Source organism: Coregonus clupeaformis, chromosome 13, assembly GCF_020615455.1.
Source record: "Coregonus clupeaformis isolate EN_2021a chromosome 13, ASM2061545v1, whole genome shotgun sequence".
NCBI lineage: Eukaryota > Metazoa > Chordata > Actinopteri > Salmoniformes > Salmonidae > Coregonus > Coregonus clupeaformis.
In genome coordinates, this window is record NC_059204.1 from 48,866,553 (window position 1) to 48,881,061 (window position 14,509).

Consider the following 14,509-nt stretch of genomic DNA (forward strand, 5'->3'; position numbering starts at 1 on the left):
AAAATGACTCCAAAATGACACAATTCATTATTTACCATTCATTTCTATTGGGCACAACATCATCTGAAACACAAACAAAACAAATTGCAAATGCATCCAACAAGTTTGTAGAGTCACACAAGCTTGATGTGGGGTGGTCATTGCGTACTAGGAATATGGGACCAAATTAGGGATGTGACAAATACACACATTTTCTTCATGTTTAAAAGGCCATTTATTTAACTTTTAAACGTTAATTTAAAAAAAAAGATAAAATGACATGTGAATTCACAATGCAGATATGGTCCTGTGTATGAGCATGGCTACCAGACAGCACTCACCTTACTGTTGTTACCCACCCAGCAGACCGAGGAGAAGAGAAAATAGTGTGCCTTCATTTTGCAAAATTTGAACGGTTATAGCGGTGATCGTTGACATTTGCTTGACAAATAACCTTAACCCAAAATTCCATGACCGTCACAGCCTTAGGTAGATGTGCAACTGCGGGAGTTAGAACTAAAGGCAAAATTGGAGCAACAGAAATTAGTTGGAGTACAGGAAAAGGGAACTCAAGTTAGAGCAGATAGAAAAATAAAAAGAACGTTCAGCCAGACTAGAACAAGAAGAACGTGTAGCCAAACAACAAGAACAGAAACGTGAGCATGCCATTCGATTTAAAAGATATAGATCTGGAAGCACGCCGAAGAGAGATAGATCTGGAAGCACGCCGAAGAGAGATAGATCTGGAAGTACTCCGAAGAGAGATAGATCTGGAAGCACGCCGAAGAGAGATAGATCTGGAAGTACTCCGAAGAGAGATAGATCTGGAAGCACGCCGAAGAGAGATAGATCTGGAAGTACTCCGAAGAGAGATAGATCTGGAAGCACGCCGAAGAGAGATAGATCTGGAAGCACGCCGAAGAGAGATAGATCTGGAAGTACTCCGAAGAGAGATAGATCTGGAAGCACGCCGAAGAGAGATAGATCTGGAAGTACTCCGAAGAGAGATAGATCTGGAAGTACTCCGAAGAGAGATAGATCTGGAAGCACGCCGAAGAGAGATAGATCTGGAAGTACTCCGAAGAGAGATAGATCTGGAAGCACGCCGAAGAGAGATAGATCTGGAAGTACTCCGAAGAGAGATAGATCTGGAAGCACGCCGAAGAGAGATAGATCTGGAAGTACTCCGAAGAGAGATAGATCTGGAAGCACGCCGAAGAGAGATAGATCTGGAAGTACTCCGAAGAGAGATAGATCTGGAAGCACGCCGAAGAGAGATAGATCTGGAAGCACGCCGAAGAGAGATAGATCTGGAAGCACGCCGAAGAGAGATAGATCTGGAAGCACGCCGAAGAGAGATAGATCTGGAAGCACGCCGAATCCAGTCAGGCCATCCTGTACCTCCAGAGTTTGATCTTGGTCGGAACAGCCGGCTTGTACCGCCTTTCAACGAAAAGGTGGAAGTATGTTTTACTCTGTTTGAGTGGATTGCCACGTCCCCGAAATGGCCGTGAGAAATCTGGTCACTGTCGGAGTGACTTTGTTAGTTCCCTTTTCTGTGAGCGACGACATTTTGAGTTTGTCTTTTGGAAACTTAACACTGTCCAAATTAATACATAGGGTAGTGTATGTTATTCTCTTCTGTAGTGTTATGGTAACAAGCTCTATATCACTGTATGAGATATATGTATTGGCTAGGAATTGCCAGGGACCTCACGATACAATATTATCACGATACTTAAGTGCCGATACGATATGTATTGTAGGGTGTCCATCCACTCTGCCCAGAGTGGGTGAAAACGCGCTTTGGTGATGACATTTCACTTCCTTATGTTATAAAATACATTTTACAAAGACAAATATGATTATTCATGTTCTGAATCGTTCAGTGGGGTCTTTCTCTAACATATCATTAGCTTTATATCCAAAACGTCGGATTTCGTAACCTAATACATCCGATAATAAGCACCGAGCTCTGTTGACATAGCGATGCAGGTTTCTTGTAACAACTCCTTTTACATTTTGTGGTGTCTTGAAAATTGTTTCCGCGAGTCGCAAAAAGCTAAATTGGCATGACAGGAGCTGAATTAAATGTAAAAGGTTTTGAAAATAAAAAGCTTGCGGTACGCTCAGTGCGCCGTTGACATTTCATAGATACGCTTGTTTTTGTGTGTAATCTTTGAAAAAGAACAGTAATTTCAAATGAATATGAAAAGCGTATACTAAAATCTAAAATACTACGTCATGTCTCAAAATCGATATTCATATTACCTCTATATTTTTTTTATGTCCTGCAGATTTGAGAAGAAAGATGACGAGTTCAACGGGAAAGTGAGCCTGTCAGGTAGCCAGTAGCCTTAATTTTTGCACAGAATCCAGCCTAGCTGGCGTGATGCAATTTTCCTGTTTTTTTACCACTTTTCTTCTCTGGCCTCCATTAAGTTAGTCACCCTAATTCTGGCCATCCTAGTGTCTATGTACGTAAGAACTCCAATACGTTTTGAACAGATTATGATAGAGACATGAGGTTTGGACCATTGGTTTTCTTAAAGGATTATCTAGACAATGAACATATTGGTCGAAATATTTGTTTTTGATTGGACACCCTATGTATGTATTGCGATTCGATACTGCGATTTTGTGATTCGATGTTCCAAACATATTGCTCACCAAATTTCTGCTGCAGAGGGACTAGAGTCATGAGAAAAGTTTTCATCAGTCATGGAAATAAAAGTACTGGAAAAAATTGAGTTTGGTGCAGGTACAGCCGACTAGCGCAAAAATAATAGTGATATTATAAAAAATTATATTGCGATATATCGGCAAAAATTAAATCCCGATATGTAACTGTACCGATTTTTTCACTCATCACTAATAACATATGTTATTCTCCCCTGAAGGGTTATGGTAACAAGCTCTATACAGTGCATTCGGAAAGTATTCCGACCCCTTGACTCTTTCCACGTTACAGCCTTATTCTAAAATTGATTACATTGTTTTTTCCCCTCATCAATCTACACACAATACCCCATAATGACAAAGCAAAATCAGGTTTTTAGATTTTTTTTACAAATGTATTAAAGATTAAAAACTGAAATATCAGATTTACGTAAGTATTCAGACCCTTTACTCATTACTTTGTTGAAGCACCTTTGGCAGCGATTACAGCCTTGAGTCTTCTTGGGTATGACACTACAAGCTTGGAACACCTGTGTTTGCGGTGTTTCTCCCATTCTTCTCTGCAGATCCTCTCAAGCTCTATCATGTTGGATGGGGAGCGTTGCTGCACAGCTATTTTCAGGTCTCTCCAGAGATGCCGCTGAAAAACACCCCCACAGCATGATGCTGCCACCATGCTTCACCGTAGGGATGTTGCCAGGTTTCCTCCAGACATGACGCTTGGCATTCAGGCCAAAGAGTTCAATCTTGGTTTCATCAGACCAGAGAATCTTGTTTCTCATGGTCTGAGAGTCCTTTAGGTGCCTTTTGGCAAACTCCAAGCGGGCTGTCATGTGCCTTTTATTGAGGAGTGGTTTCCGTCTGGCCACTCTACCTTAACGGCCTGATTGGTGGAGTGCTGCAGAGATGGTTGTCCTTCTGGAAGGTTCTCCTATCTCCATAGAGGAACTCTGGAGCTCTGTCAGAATGACCGTCGGGTTATTGGTCACCTCCCTGACCAAGGCCCTTCTCCCCCGATTGCTCAGTTTGGCTTAGCGGCCAGCTCTAGGAAGAGTCTTGGTGGTTTCAAACTTCTTCCATTTAAGAATGTTGGAGGCCACTGTGTTCTTGTGGACCTTCAATGCTGCAGACATTTTTTGGTGCCCTTCCCCAGATCTGTGCCTGGAAACAATCTTGTCTCGGAGCTCTACGGGCAATTCCTTTGACCTCATAGCTTGGTTTTTGCTCTGACATGCACTGCCAACTGTGGGACCTTATACAGTGGGGAGAACAAGTATTTGATACACTGCCGATTTTGCAGGTTTTCCTACTTACAAAGCATGTAGAGGTCTGTAATTTTTTATCAAAAATCCAGAAAATCACATTGTATGATTTTTAAGTAATTAATTTGCATTTTATTGCATGACAGAAGTATTTGATACATCAGAAAAGCAGAACTTAATATTTGGTACAGAAACCTTTGTTTGCAATTACAGAGATCATACATTTCCTGTAGGTCTTGACCAGGTTTGCACACACTGCAGCAGGGATTTTGGCCCACTCCTCCATACAGACATTCTCCAGATCCTTCAGGTTTCGGGGCTGTCGCTGGGCAATACGGACTTTCAGCTCCCTCCAAAGATTTTCTATTGGGTTCAGGTCTGGAGACTGGCTAGGCCACTCCAGGACCTTGAGATGCTTCTTACGGAGCCACTCCTTAGTTGCCCTGGCTGTGTGTTTCGTGTCGTTGTCATGCTGGAAGACCCAGCCACGACCCATCTTCAATGCTCTTACTGAGGGAAGGAGGTTGTTGGCCAAGATCTCGCGATACATGGCCCCATCCATCCTCCCCTCAATATGGTGCAGTCGTCCTGTCCCCTTTGCAGAAAATAATCCCCAAAGAATGATGTTTCCACCTCCATGCTTCACGGTTGGGATGGTGTTCTTGGGGTTGTACTCATCCTTCTTCTTCCTCCAAACACGGCAAGTGGAGTTTAGACCAAAAAGCTATATTTTTGTCTCATCAGACCACATGACCTTCTCCCATTCCTCCTCTGGATCATCCAGATGGTCATTGGCAAACTTCAGACGGGCCTGGACATGCGCTGGCTTGAGCAGGGGGACCTTGCGTGCGCTGCAGGATTTTAATCCATGACAGCGTAGTGTGTTACTAATGGTTTTCTTTGAGACTATGGTCCCAGCTCTCTTCAGGTCATTGACCAGGTCCTGCCGTGTAGTTCTGGGCTGATCCCTCACCTTCCTCATGATCATTGATGCCCCACGAGGTGAGATCTTGCATGGAGCCCCCAGACCGAGGGTGATTGACCGTCATCTTGAACTTCTTCCATTTTCTAATAATTGCGCCAACAGTTGTTGCCTTCTCACCAAGCTGCTTGCCTATTGTCCTGTAGCCCATCCCAGCCTTGTGCAGGTCTACAATTGTATCCCTGATGTCCTTACACAGCTCTCTGGTCTTGGCCATTGTGGAGAGGTTGGAGTCTGTTTGATTGAGTGTGTGGACAGGTGTCTTTTATACAGGTAACGAGTTCAAACAGGTGCAGTTAATACAGGTAATGAGTGGAGAACAGGAGGGCTTCTTAAAGAAATACTAACAGGTCTGTGAGAGCCGGAATTCTTACTGGTTGGTAGGTGATCAAATACTTATGTCATGCAATAAAATGCAAATGAATTACTTAAAAATCATACAATGTGATTTTCTGTATTTTTGTTTTAGATTCCGTCTCACACAGTTGAAGTGTACCTATGATAAAAATTACAGACCTCTACATGCTTTGTAAGTAGGAAAACCTGCAAAATCGGCAGTGTATCAAATACTTGTTCTCCCCACTGTATATACAGGTGTGTGCCTTTCCAAATCATGTCCAATCAATTGAATTTACCACAGGTGGACTCCAATCAAGTTGTAGAAACATCTCAAGGATGATCAATGGAAACACGATGCACCTGAGCTCAATTTTGAGTCTCATACCAAAGGGTCTGAATACTTATGTAAATAAGGTATTTCTAAAAACCTGTTTTCACTTTGTCATTATGGGGTATTGTTTGTAGATTGAAAATAATGTAGTCAATTTTAGAATAAGGCTGTAACGTAACAAAATGTGGTAAAAGTCAAGGGTTCTGAATACTTTCCGAATGCCCTGTATCTCGGTTTGATATATATTCACCTTTAGTCTCCCTGTCCCTGTAGGGTTATGGTAACAAGGGCATCACACTGTATGATATCCGTGCTGAGTTGAGCTGCAGGTATAAGGACCTGAGAGTTCCTTACAGAGCTCCTAACACTGAGGAGGTGTTTAACCTGCTCACCAAGGAGACACCTGAGACCTTCTATATAGGTAACACACACACACACCTTCTACATAGGTAACACACACACACATACACCTTTACATTCTATGTAGCTAACACAAATACTGCTCACATACTCACGACCTTGTCTCTCCTCCTCTCCCTCCCTGTTCGTCTCTAGGGAAGCTGATCACCAGTGTAGTGACAGGCATTGCTCACCGGCGCCCCCAAGGGGAGAGTTATGACCAGGCCATCAGGAACGACTCTACAGGACTGTGGCAGTGCCCTTTCTGTCAACAGGACAACTTCCCTGAACTCAGCGAGGTGAGATACCCTGACCTCTAACCCCTCACCCCACGGCTTCTGACCTTTAGCCATTCACTCATTTCACTCATTACCCATTTATGACTTTAAATTGTGGTTTTGGAGAGTGTAAATAAAAGATAGGGGAAAGCTGTTAAATATTTTGGTTGATTTCCCTCTTCTTATCCTTCTTCCTTTCTCTCCCTTCCTCCCTCCTCTCCCCCTCTCTCTCTGCTAGGTGTGGAACCATTTTGACAGTGGATCGTGTCCGGGCCAGGCCATCGGTGTGAGGTCTCGAATGGACAACGGTGTCCAGGGCTTCATCCCCACCAAGTTCCTCAGTGACAAGGTGGTCAAGCACCCTGAGGAGAGGGTCAAGGTGAGACACAGACGCACACAGACACACACTGTCACACAAACACACATTCACATGCTTTCTCTCTCTCTCTCACACACACACACCGTCCAGCACTAACACATCTGAATCAAGTAATCATGCAGGTCTTGTAGCTCTCCAGGACCAGGGTTAGAGAAATCTTCTGCAGTTGTTGCCTGGAGTTAGTTGAGTTCCTGTACAAGCGTTCACTCGTCTCCCCTCCTCCCTCTCCCAGGTGGGTATGACAGTACACTGTCGCATCATGAAGATTGACATTGAGAAGTTCAACGTGGACCTGACGTGTCGTACGTCTGACCTGATGGATAAGAACAATGAGTGGAAGCTTCCTAAAGACACCTACTACGACTTTGACGCAGAGACAGAAGACACTAAGACAGAGGAGGAACTCAAGAAGAAACAACAGAGAACCAGTCAGTATACACATCTAGTAAACAATAGGATAGTATACAGAGAATAAGCTGTCAGAGCCAGTTAGGGCTGGCATAATTACTGTATAACTGTGTAATTGACGGTTATGGATAACTGTGTAATTGACGGTTATGAAAATAACATAATCAAATAACACACTTTTTGTGGAAAGAACAGCTGACTGGAGACAGGACGGCCGGACATTGGTGCGGTTGAATCCGTTTCTGGTGTAACATGGACTCTACAGTAACATGGACATGAGACTTTGTTGCGCCGTGCTGAAACAAGCAAGGTTTTGTAGCAAACAAGTCTTTGGTTGCCTAGGCAATGACCCCCTCCTTGTAGCAGCAGCACATGCAGTCAGGAATGGAGAAGAGGAGAAAATGTGCATCTTTAAAAAAAAACTTTACAAACACATTTTTTTGGCTATTATGCCAGTTAATATACTGGGGCAGGCTTAGGGCTGAAACCAGCCAGCTTATGAATGTATTTTGTTCTTTGAACTTAGTAAACAAAAAAAGACCACAATGTTCTTAACCTTACTCTTCCCTTTCCTACTTTCCTCTCCTTCCTCGGTCTGTCTTTCCTCCCTCTATCCACCCTCTTTCCCTCTCTCTTCTCTCCAGCCTATATAAAGCGTGTGATCGCCCACCCGTCCTTTCACAACATCAACTTCAAACAGGCTGAGAAGATGATGGAGTCCATGGACCAGGGAGATGTTGTAATCAGGCCCAGCAGCAAGGGAGAAAACCACCTCACTGTCACATGGAAGGTATGGAGGGAGGGGGGAATAAGGAAATGGAGAAGTGCTTTCAATGAATGGATTGACACGGGCTTGTAATGTTCATTCATGGACAAACAGGTTGGTTGGTTGATTGATTATTGATTTGGGATGCTAATTCTTGTTGTAGGTGGCTGATGGTATCTACCAGCATGTGGATGTGAGAGAGGAGGGCAAGGAGAACGCCTTCAGCCTGGGACACACCCTCTGGATCAACACAGAGGTAGGGACTCTGTTTGTCGTTACCTCAGTGGCACACGCACAGAGTGTGTACGTGTGTGCATTATTCACACGCTTAAAGAGAGCTGACCAAATTCACATAGAAAAGTCAGTTAGAGATCTGTCATTGTCATTGAAAGCAAGTTTGGTAAGCAGTAGATCCGTTCTATGTGCGGTATTTCTATGCTTCCTGTCCAGAAGTTTTGTTTTTGGGTCTTTATACTTTCGGTTTTGTACATCAGCTTCAAACTGCTGAAAATATGATATTTCTAGTTATTTAAAATATATTTCACATTGGATTATAGTAAGATGATTCTCTACTACACTATACATTGCTTTTTGTCACATAAACTGAAATTAGGTGAACATTTTAAAATTTTAGCAACCAGGCAATAGAGGGGTAAGGAGGAGGAGTCTACCGTGTCCGGAAGCGAATTCACCATACATTTTCTGTATTCAGGGTTCACACAAACATCGTTTTAAGCTTTGTTTTACTATTGACAGTTACAGCTGATTTCGGGATTGTATATCAGTTTGCTCTCCTAAAATATAAGTCATCTGATTTATTCGTTTCAGTTTCTGAATTGTTTAATCAAACTTTTCGCTGCCAGCTCCTGATATCAGGGCATAAAAACTACAATCTGTCTCCTGAATTAGCCTAGTGGCAGGTGTGCTCAATTGGCGTACATAGACACTAGGCCCGAGCTGGCTTACCCCGGTTTTCCCAGGCTAAACTAGCTGAACTATGCCAGTTTTCGTCCTCATTGCCAGACTTCATATATACTGCACTTCAAAACTCCTTTGTTAGTTATACAATCATGTAACTACGGGCAGCCTCTCCCCGCTTGGCGCGATGGGATACAGTACCTTCTGAAAGTATTCATATCCCTTTACTTATTCCACATGTTGTGTTACAGCCTGAATTCAAAATGCATTAAATAAAACAACATCTCACTGATCTACACACAATACCCCATAATGACAAAGTAAAAACATGTTTTTTGACATTTTAGATTTTTCTTTGAAAATGAAATACAGAAATATCTAATTTATTTAAGTATTCACACTCCTAAGTCAATGCTTTGTAGAAGCACCGTTGGCAGCGATTACAGCTGTGAGTCTTTCTGGGTAAGTCTCTAAGAGATTTCCACACCTGGATTGTGCAACATTTGCCCTTTATTCTTTTCAAAATTCTTCAAGCTCTGTCAAATTGGTTGTTGATCATTACTAGACAGCCATTTTCAGGTTTTGCCATAGATTTTCTAAACTGTAAATCGGCCACTCAGGAACATTCACTGTCTTCTTGGTAAGCAATTGTCCTGCTGAAAGGTGAATTAATCTCCCAGTGTCTGGTGGAAGGCAGACTGAACCAGGTTTTCCTCTAGGATTTTGCCTGTGCTTAGCGCCATTCCGTTTCTTTTTTATCCTGAAAACTCCACAGTCCTTAACGATTACAAGCATACCGATAAAATGATGCAGCCACCACTATGCTTGAAATTATGGAGAGTGGTATTTAGTAATGTATTGGATTTGCCCCAAACATAACACTTTCTACTCAGGACAAAAAGTGAATTGCTTTGCCACTTTTTTTGCAGTATTACTTTAGTGCATTGTTTTGGAATATTGCATGTTTTGGAATATTTTTATTCTGTACAGGCTTCCTTCTTTTCACTTTGTCAATTAGGTTAGTATTGTGGAGTACATCCTCAGTTTTCTCCTATCACAGCCAAAGGGGGTACCTAGTGAATTGCACAACTGAATTCATTCAACCGAAATGAATGCATTTCAAACTAAATGAATACATCTCAAACTAAATGAATGCATCTCAAACTAAATGAATGCATCTCAAACTAAATGAATGAATTCAAAAGAAATGTTCAACCGAAATGAATCAGAGAGGTGTGGGGGGCTGCCTTAATCGACATCCACATCATAGACGTACGGGTAGCAGTTGTTTTTGGGGGTTAACTGCCTTGCTCTATCTTATTTGTTGATCAAATCTGACTTTATTAATATAATGAGTAATCCAGGTATTTCACGGGTTAATTGACTGGAGAAAACTAGTGAAAATAGCAACTCTACAGATCGCAATGGCTACAATGAATGGCTAAATTAATTCCAGACACTAAGAGTCCGCGGAGCTCCTCCTCACCACTCTATGGCGCAACGTTTTCTATATATTGCGCCTTTAAAGAGAGAGTTCACCCAAAATACAATATGACATATTGGTTTCCTTACCCTGTAAGCAGTCTATGGACAAGATATGACAGTAATCCATCAATGTTTCCACATGCTAACTTTAGCATTTGTGGCACAAATCACATTCAAGTCATGGGACCAATATTAGCATTTGTAGCGTATCATGTTCAAATAAGTGACTTTGCTTCACAATCAATTTTAGGCCATACAAAATTGATTTACTGTTTAATGTTTAACAGATTAAAACAAACGTTTTAAGTGTGGTGATCGACCAAAGAAATACAAAAAATGTTATGAAAAAATGCAAAACTATTTTGACCTCTTGTAAAAATACTAAACAACCTTAGTACAACACCTAGTGACCTTAGCCTTTAGATATAATGGTGTTGGAATGACAGTCACAGGACCATTTGGGTGAACTGTCAGTTTAATTCATCAGTCTCGCTCTTTCTCTCTCTCTGTAGGAGTTTGAGGATCTTGATGAGATCACAGCTCGTTATATTCAGCCAATGGCAGCGTTTGCTCGCGACCTCCTGGGACATAAGTACTTCCAGGACTGTAACGGAGGGAACAGGAAGGTATGGGGGGGGGGGGTAAATATTGTCATAACCACAGGAAGTGGCACAGAGTATTAGTGTTTATTTTGATCAACCTCAAGTATCTCACAGAGTATTTGTTTTACAAACACTTACAAAGAAACGAACCTCCTTCCTGTCTATAAAACATGTTTGATCGCTCTAGTGACAATTGTTTGTTTCTATTATTCTCTATTTATAGCGCTACATATCTCCTTTTTATTCATCTACTCATCTTTTGTGACCCTCTTTCTGTCTCTCCCTCCGTCGGTCTGTGTAGAAAATGGAGGAATTGTTGATTAAGTCTAAAAAGGAGAAGCCTGCGTTCATCCCCTACTTTGTCTCAGCCTGTAAAGACCTGCCTGGGAAGTTCATTTTGGGGTACCAACCTCGCGGAAAACCACGGTGAGTTACCATGACTACAGCTAACTAACCCTAACCATGGTGAGTTACCATGACTATAGCTAACTAACCCTAACCATGGTGAGTTACCATGACTACAGCTAACTAACCCAAACCATGGTGAGTAACCATGACTACAGCTAACCTAACCCAAACCACTGTGAGTAAACATGACTACAGCTAACTAACCCAAACCACAGTGAGTTACCATGACTATAGCTAACTAACCCTAACCATGGTGAGTTACCATGACTACAGCTAACCCTTTACCCAAACCACGATGAGTTGCCCTAACTACTGAACTTAGGTACAGTTAATTTACTGGGCTGGTCCAACTCAAGGTGTCATTAAAAGAAAAATGCGCCCCCCTCCCCAACATTACAATTATTTTCACATGACCCTCCCCTTGTATTGTAAAAAAAAAATGCACACCCTTCCCCCTCATATAATTAACTCAAAATAATGTTTACGACCACAAATAACAATAACTGTAGCGACCCTGTGTTTATAAACATGGATATCAACTTTGCCACTTCAGCATGCTTTTGTGGCAGAGTTGATGCCACGCAGGGCTACGGGCCAGAAGGTTAAAGGTTCGCCGACCACCACAGAAGAGCTCACTCCCTGCCTGTTTCATTAGGCCTATACTAGAATCAGAGCTGGCTGCAGACCAATGATCAGCAAGGTGGAAATTAGATTTTCAACATTTTGATGCCATATTTATAATTATATAACATATATGCAACACATTTTTGACCAACAGGTTTCTGTGCCAATGCACCACACAACCAATAAACAAAGCATACCGACTTCTGGCGCTTCATGGTTTGATTTTTCAACACCACAATAAATAGTCTGTCAATGTCGACAAACAGTGAATGCATCCCTCCCTACCTTGTAGGCCGACCCAGTATCGAAGGCTTGACAATCTCTGAATGTCATTAAACTTTTTGGTGTTTTGTAACAGATTTCTCTTTCCATTCATCAAATGGCCACTGCACAGTTTGGATTGATTGATTGTATTTGTCAGTAAAAAAAAAGTACATATACACACAGTATAAAGTGACTGTGACTGCACAATAAAGTCAGACTTATTTCCATTGTGGTCCCTATTTTTGACATAAATAAATATACAATTACATAGACACATTACAGCGATACAGACAAAAATAGGTTCTGCTGTTCACACATTAGCCAGCTTTTGATATTCTTTTAAAAAGTGGGTATGGCTTTGAGTTGCTGTGGTAGTTTGTTTCACTCAACAGCGCCGGTATATAAAAATGTGTTCTTACCAGATATATTCATTGTAAATATAAGAGTCTTAGAATCACTTGCTCTGGTATTATGCTGGTGGACATCTGTAACAAATAAAAAATGGTTGGATAGGTACCTGGGGGCTAATTCTGTGGACCAGACCAAGTTGAATTAGTACTACTCTTTTTTTCTCCACAGATAGCCAGCCTAACTGCTTAAAATGCAGTACAATTCAAATAAGTACAATTCTTATAAGCTTGTTTTGGCTGGTCTGCAGCTTTTTCTTTAGATGTTTGGGGCTTCTGGTGAACCATGATGTGCAGGCACAATCAAAGTGACACTGAACAAGCGCACTTGCCAGTATTCAAAAATTTGCATGAAAACAGAGTTGTTTCCATCAAATTGACTTGTTGCGGATAAAAGTGCATAAATATGTAGTCCACATAAAAATAACTTCTGCAGTTAAGTTCCCATGTACCGGATAAAAATGCGTTTCCAAGTTATATGGGTTTCCATCACATTTTCAACTCTAGGCCTACTGATGGTTTTGTCACAAAAAGTGGTGCTTATGTATAGCAAATGTACCCACTCTGGTATTGGCACGTGCGCTCTAGCCAACAGCTTGCAGAGACAGTGCGGGTATATCCTACATGATGAGATTATTATGGAGAAAAGTGAGATTATTTTATTTGTCAAACGGCAGCCAAGCATCAATCATGTCACCAGCATAAGACCCTCGACATGTACTCACATAAAAAGGTTGGGTGGAAACCTGGTTAATGTCAAGCCATTTTGAGGATGCTGGAATTATATTTTGGATGAACGCACTTTTGAAGTAGCTTAATCAGATTAAAACATAGTGACTGGTTGGGTTTATAAAAGGTAATACTTTTTCAAAGTTAAATGACAAATATTTAGGCTATATTGAAGTGTTAGGTTCTAGGTACACGAGGAATAGCCGCTTGGATTGGAGAAGAGGCAGAGCGAGCGTTAAGCTTTCCTGAATAACTGGGCCTTCCGGGAGCATATGTGGTCACATTATTATAGGACGACTTTGGAGAATGATGATCTACAACAGACAGCGCATCTCAGTATCAGAAATAAAAATACAGCCAGACTGGCATGCCACTGTGCCTTTCTAGGCCTTATAAACTGTCTTGAGTAGACTCACAACTGATCCAAATGGAATGAAACATTCAAATCACAGGGCTTTTGCACCGTTATTCAAATTTCATTTTCACTGCAACCTAGAGTCGAATGTTGTACTCACTTGAAAACAATAATGCACTTATTCATTGCATTGTGGTGTTGTAGGCTTATTTAAGTAGGATGTAAAAAAAAAAAAACGGGGATTTTTGAGCTGCATGTCTCATGTCTTCACTGTTTTTTCATGCACAATGATGCACCTGGCCTCTCCACTGCCTACCAGCTATTCCTATTTGTTCTTGTGGATTCATATTGAAAATGTACGCATCTTTGAATGCTTTTATGTGTGGTATGATTGCTAGTGAGCCTATTTCAGATCTGGACAAACGATCCACCTACCACTATTGTCACTATGAATGGTGGATAGAGGGCAGAATATATAGTTGGACTGGAAGACTATACCCACTGGGCACAGACATCAATTAAACATCTATTCCACGTTCAACGTAATTTCATTAAAATGACGTGGAAACAACGTTGATTCAATCAGTGTGTGCCCAGTGGGTACGGACCTGTGGTATAGTAAAGGTTAGCGCGCGGAAAAGCATAGTGCATAAGGGAAGTACCAAAACACCTTGATATAAGGGAGGAAGGGCCGCAACTTTCACTGGGGACGGGGAACATTCTAAAATTGCATTTTTGTCCCCCCCAGTTTTATCATTGCACTGTGATACTAAAAGTGGCATTCACTGTATTTTTATTAGTCATTTAGGCCTACAGTGGACATGTGTTTTGCAGAACTCACAACCTATGCTACACTTGTGAGAAACAAGTTTTTGTTTATTTCATTCCATTTGAGTTTTGTCAATCTATTTGTCT

The 14,509-nt window shown here is 41.6% G+C and overlaps 1 protein-coding gene across 1 annotated transcript in view; it reads left to right on the forward strand.

Annotated features, from left to right (window-relative positions):
* LOC121579678 (transcription elongation factor SPT6-like) overlaps positions 1–14,509 on the forward strand; it is a 64,774-nt gene that overhangs the window by 32,948 nt on the left and 17,317 nt on the right. Inside the window, exons 26-33 of the mRNA XM_041894474.2 lie at positions 5,846–5,993; positions 6,128–6,270; positions 6,488–6,628; positions 6,861–7,056; positions 7,681–7,826; positions 7,966–8,058; positions 10,718–10,831; positions 11,109–11,233. Of these exons, the coding sequence (XP_041750408.1) occupies positions 5,846–5,993; positions 6,128–6,270; positions 6,488–6,628; positions 6,861–7,056; positions 7,681–7,826; positions 7,966–8,058; positions 10,718–10,831; positions 11,109–11,233 (1,106 nt within the window). The remainder of the gene's footprint in view (positions 1–5,845; positions 5,994–6,127; positions 6,271–6,487; positions 6,629–6,860; positions 7,057–7,680; positions 7,827–7,965; positions 8,059–10,717; positions 10,832–11,108; positions 11,234–14,509) is intronic.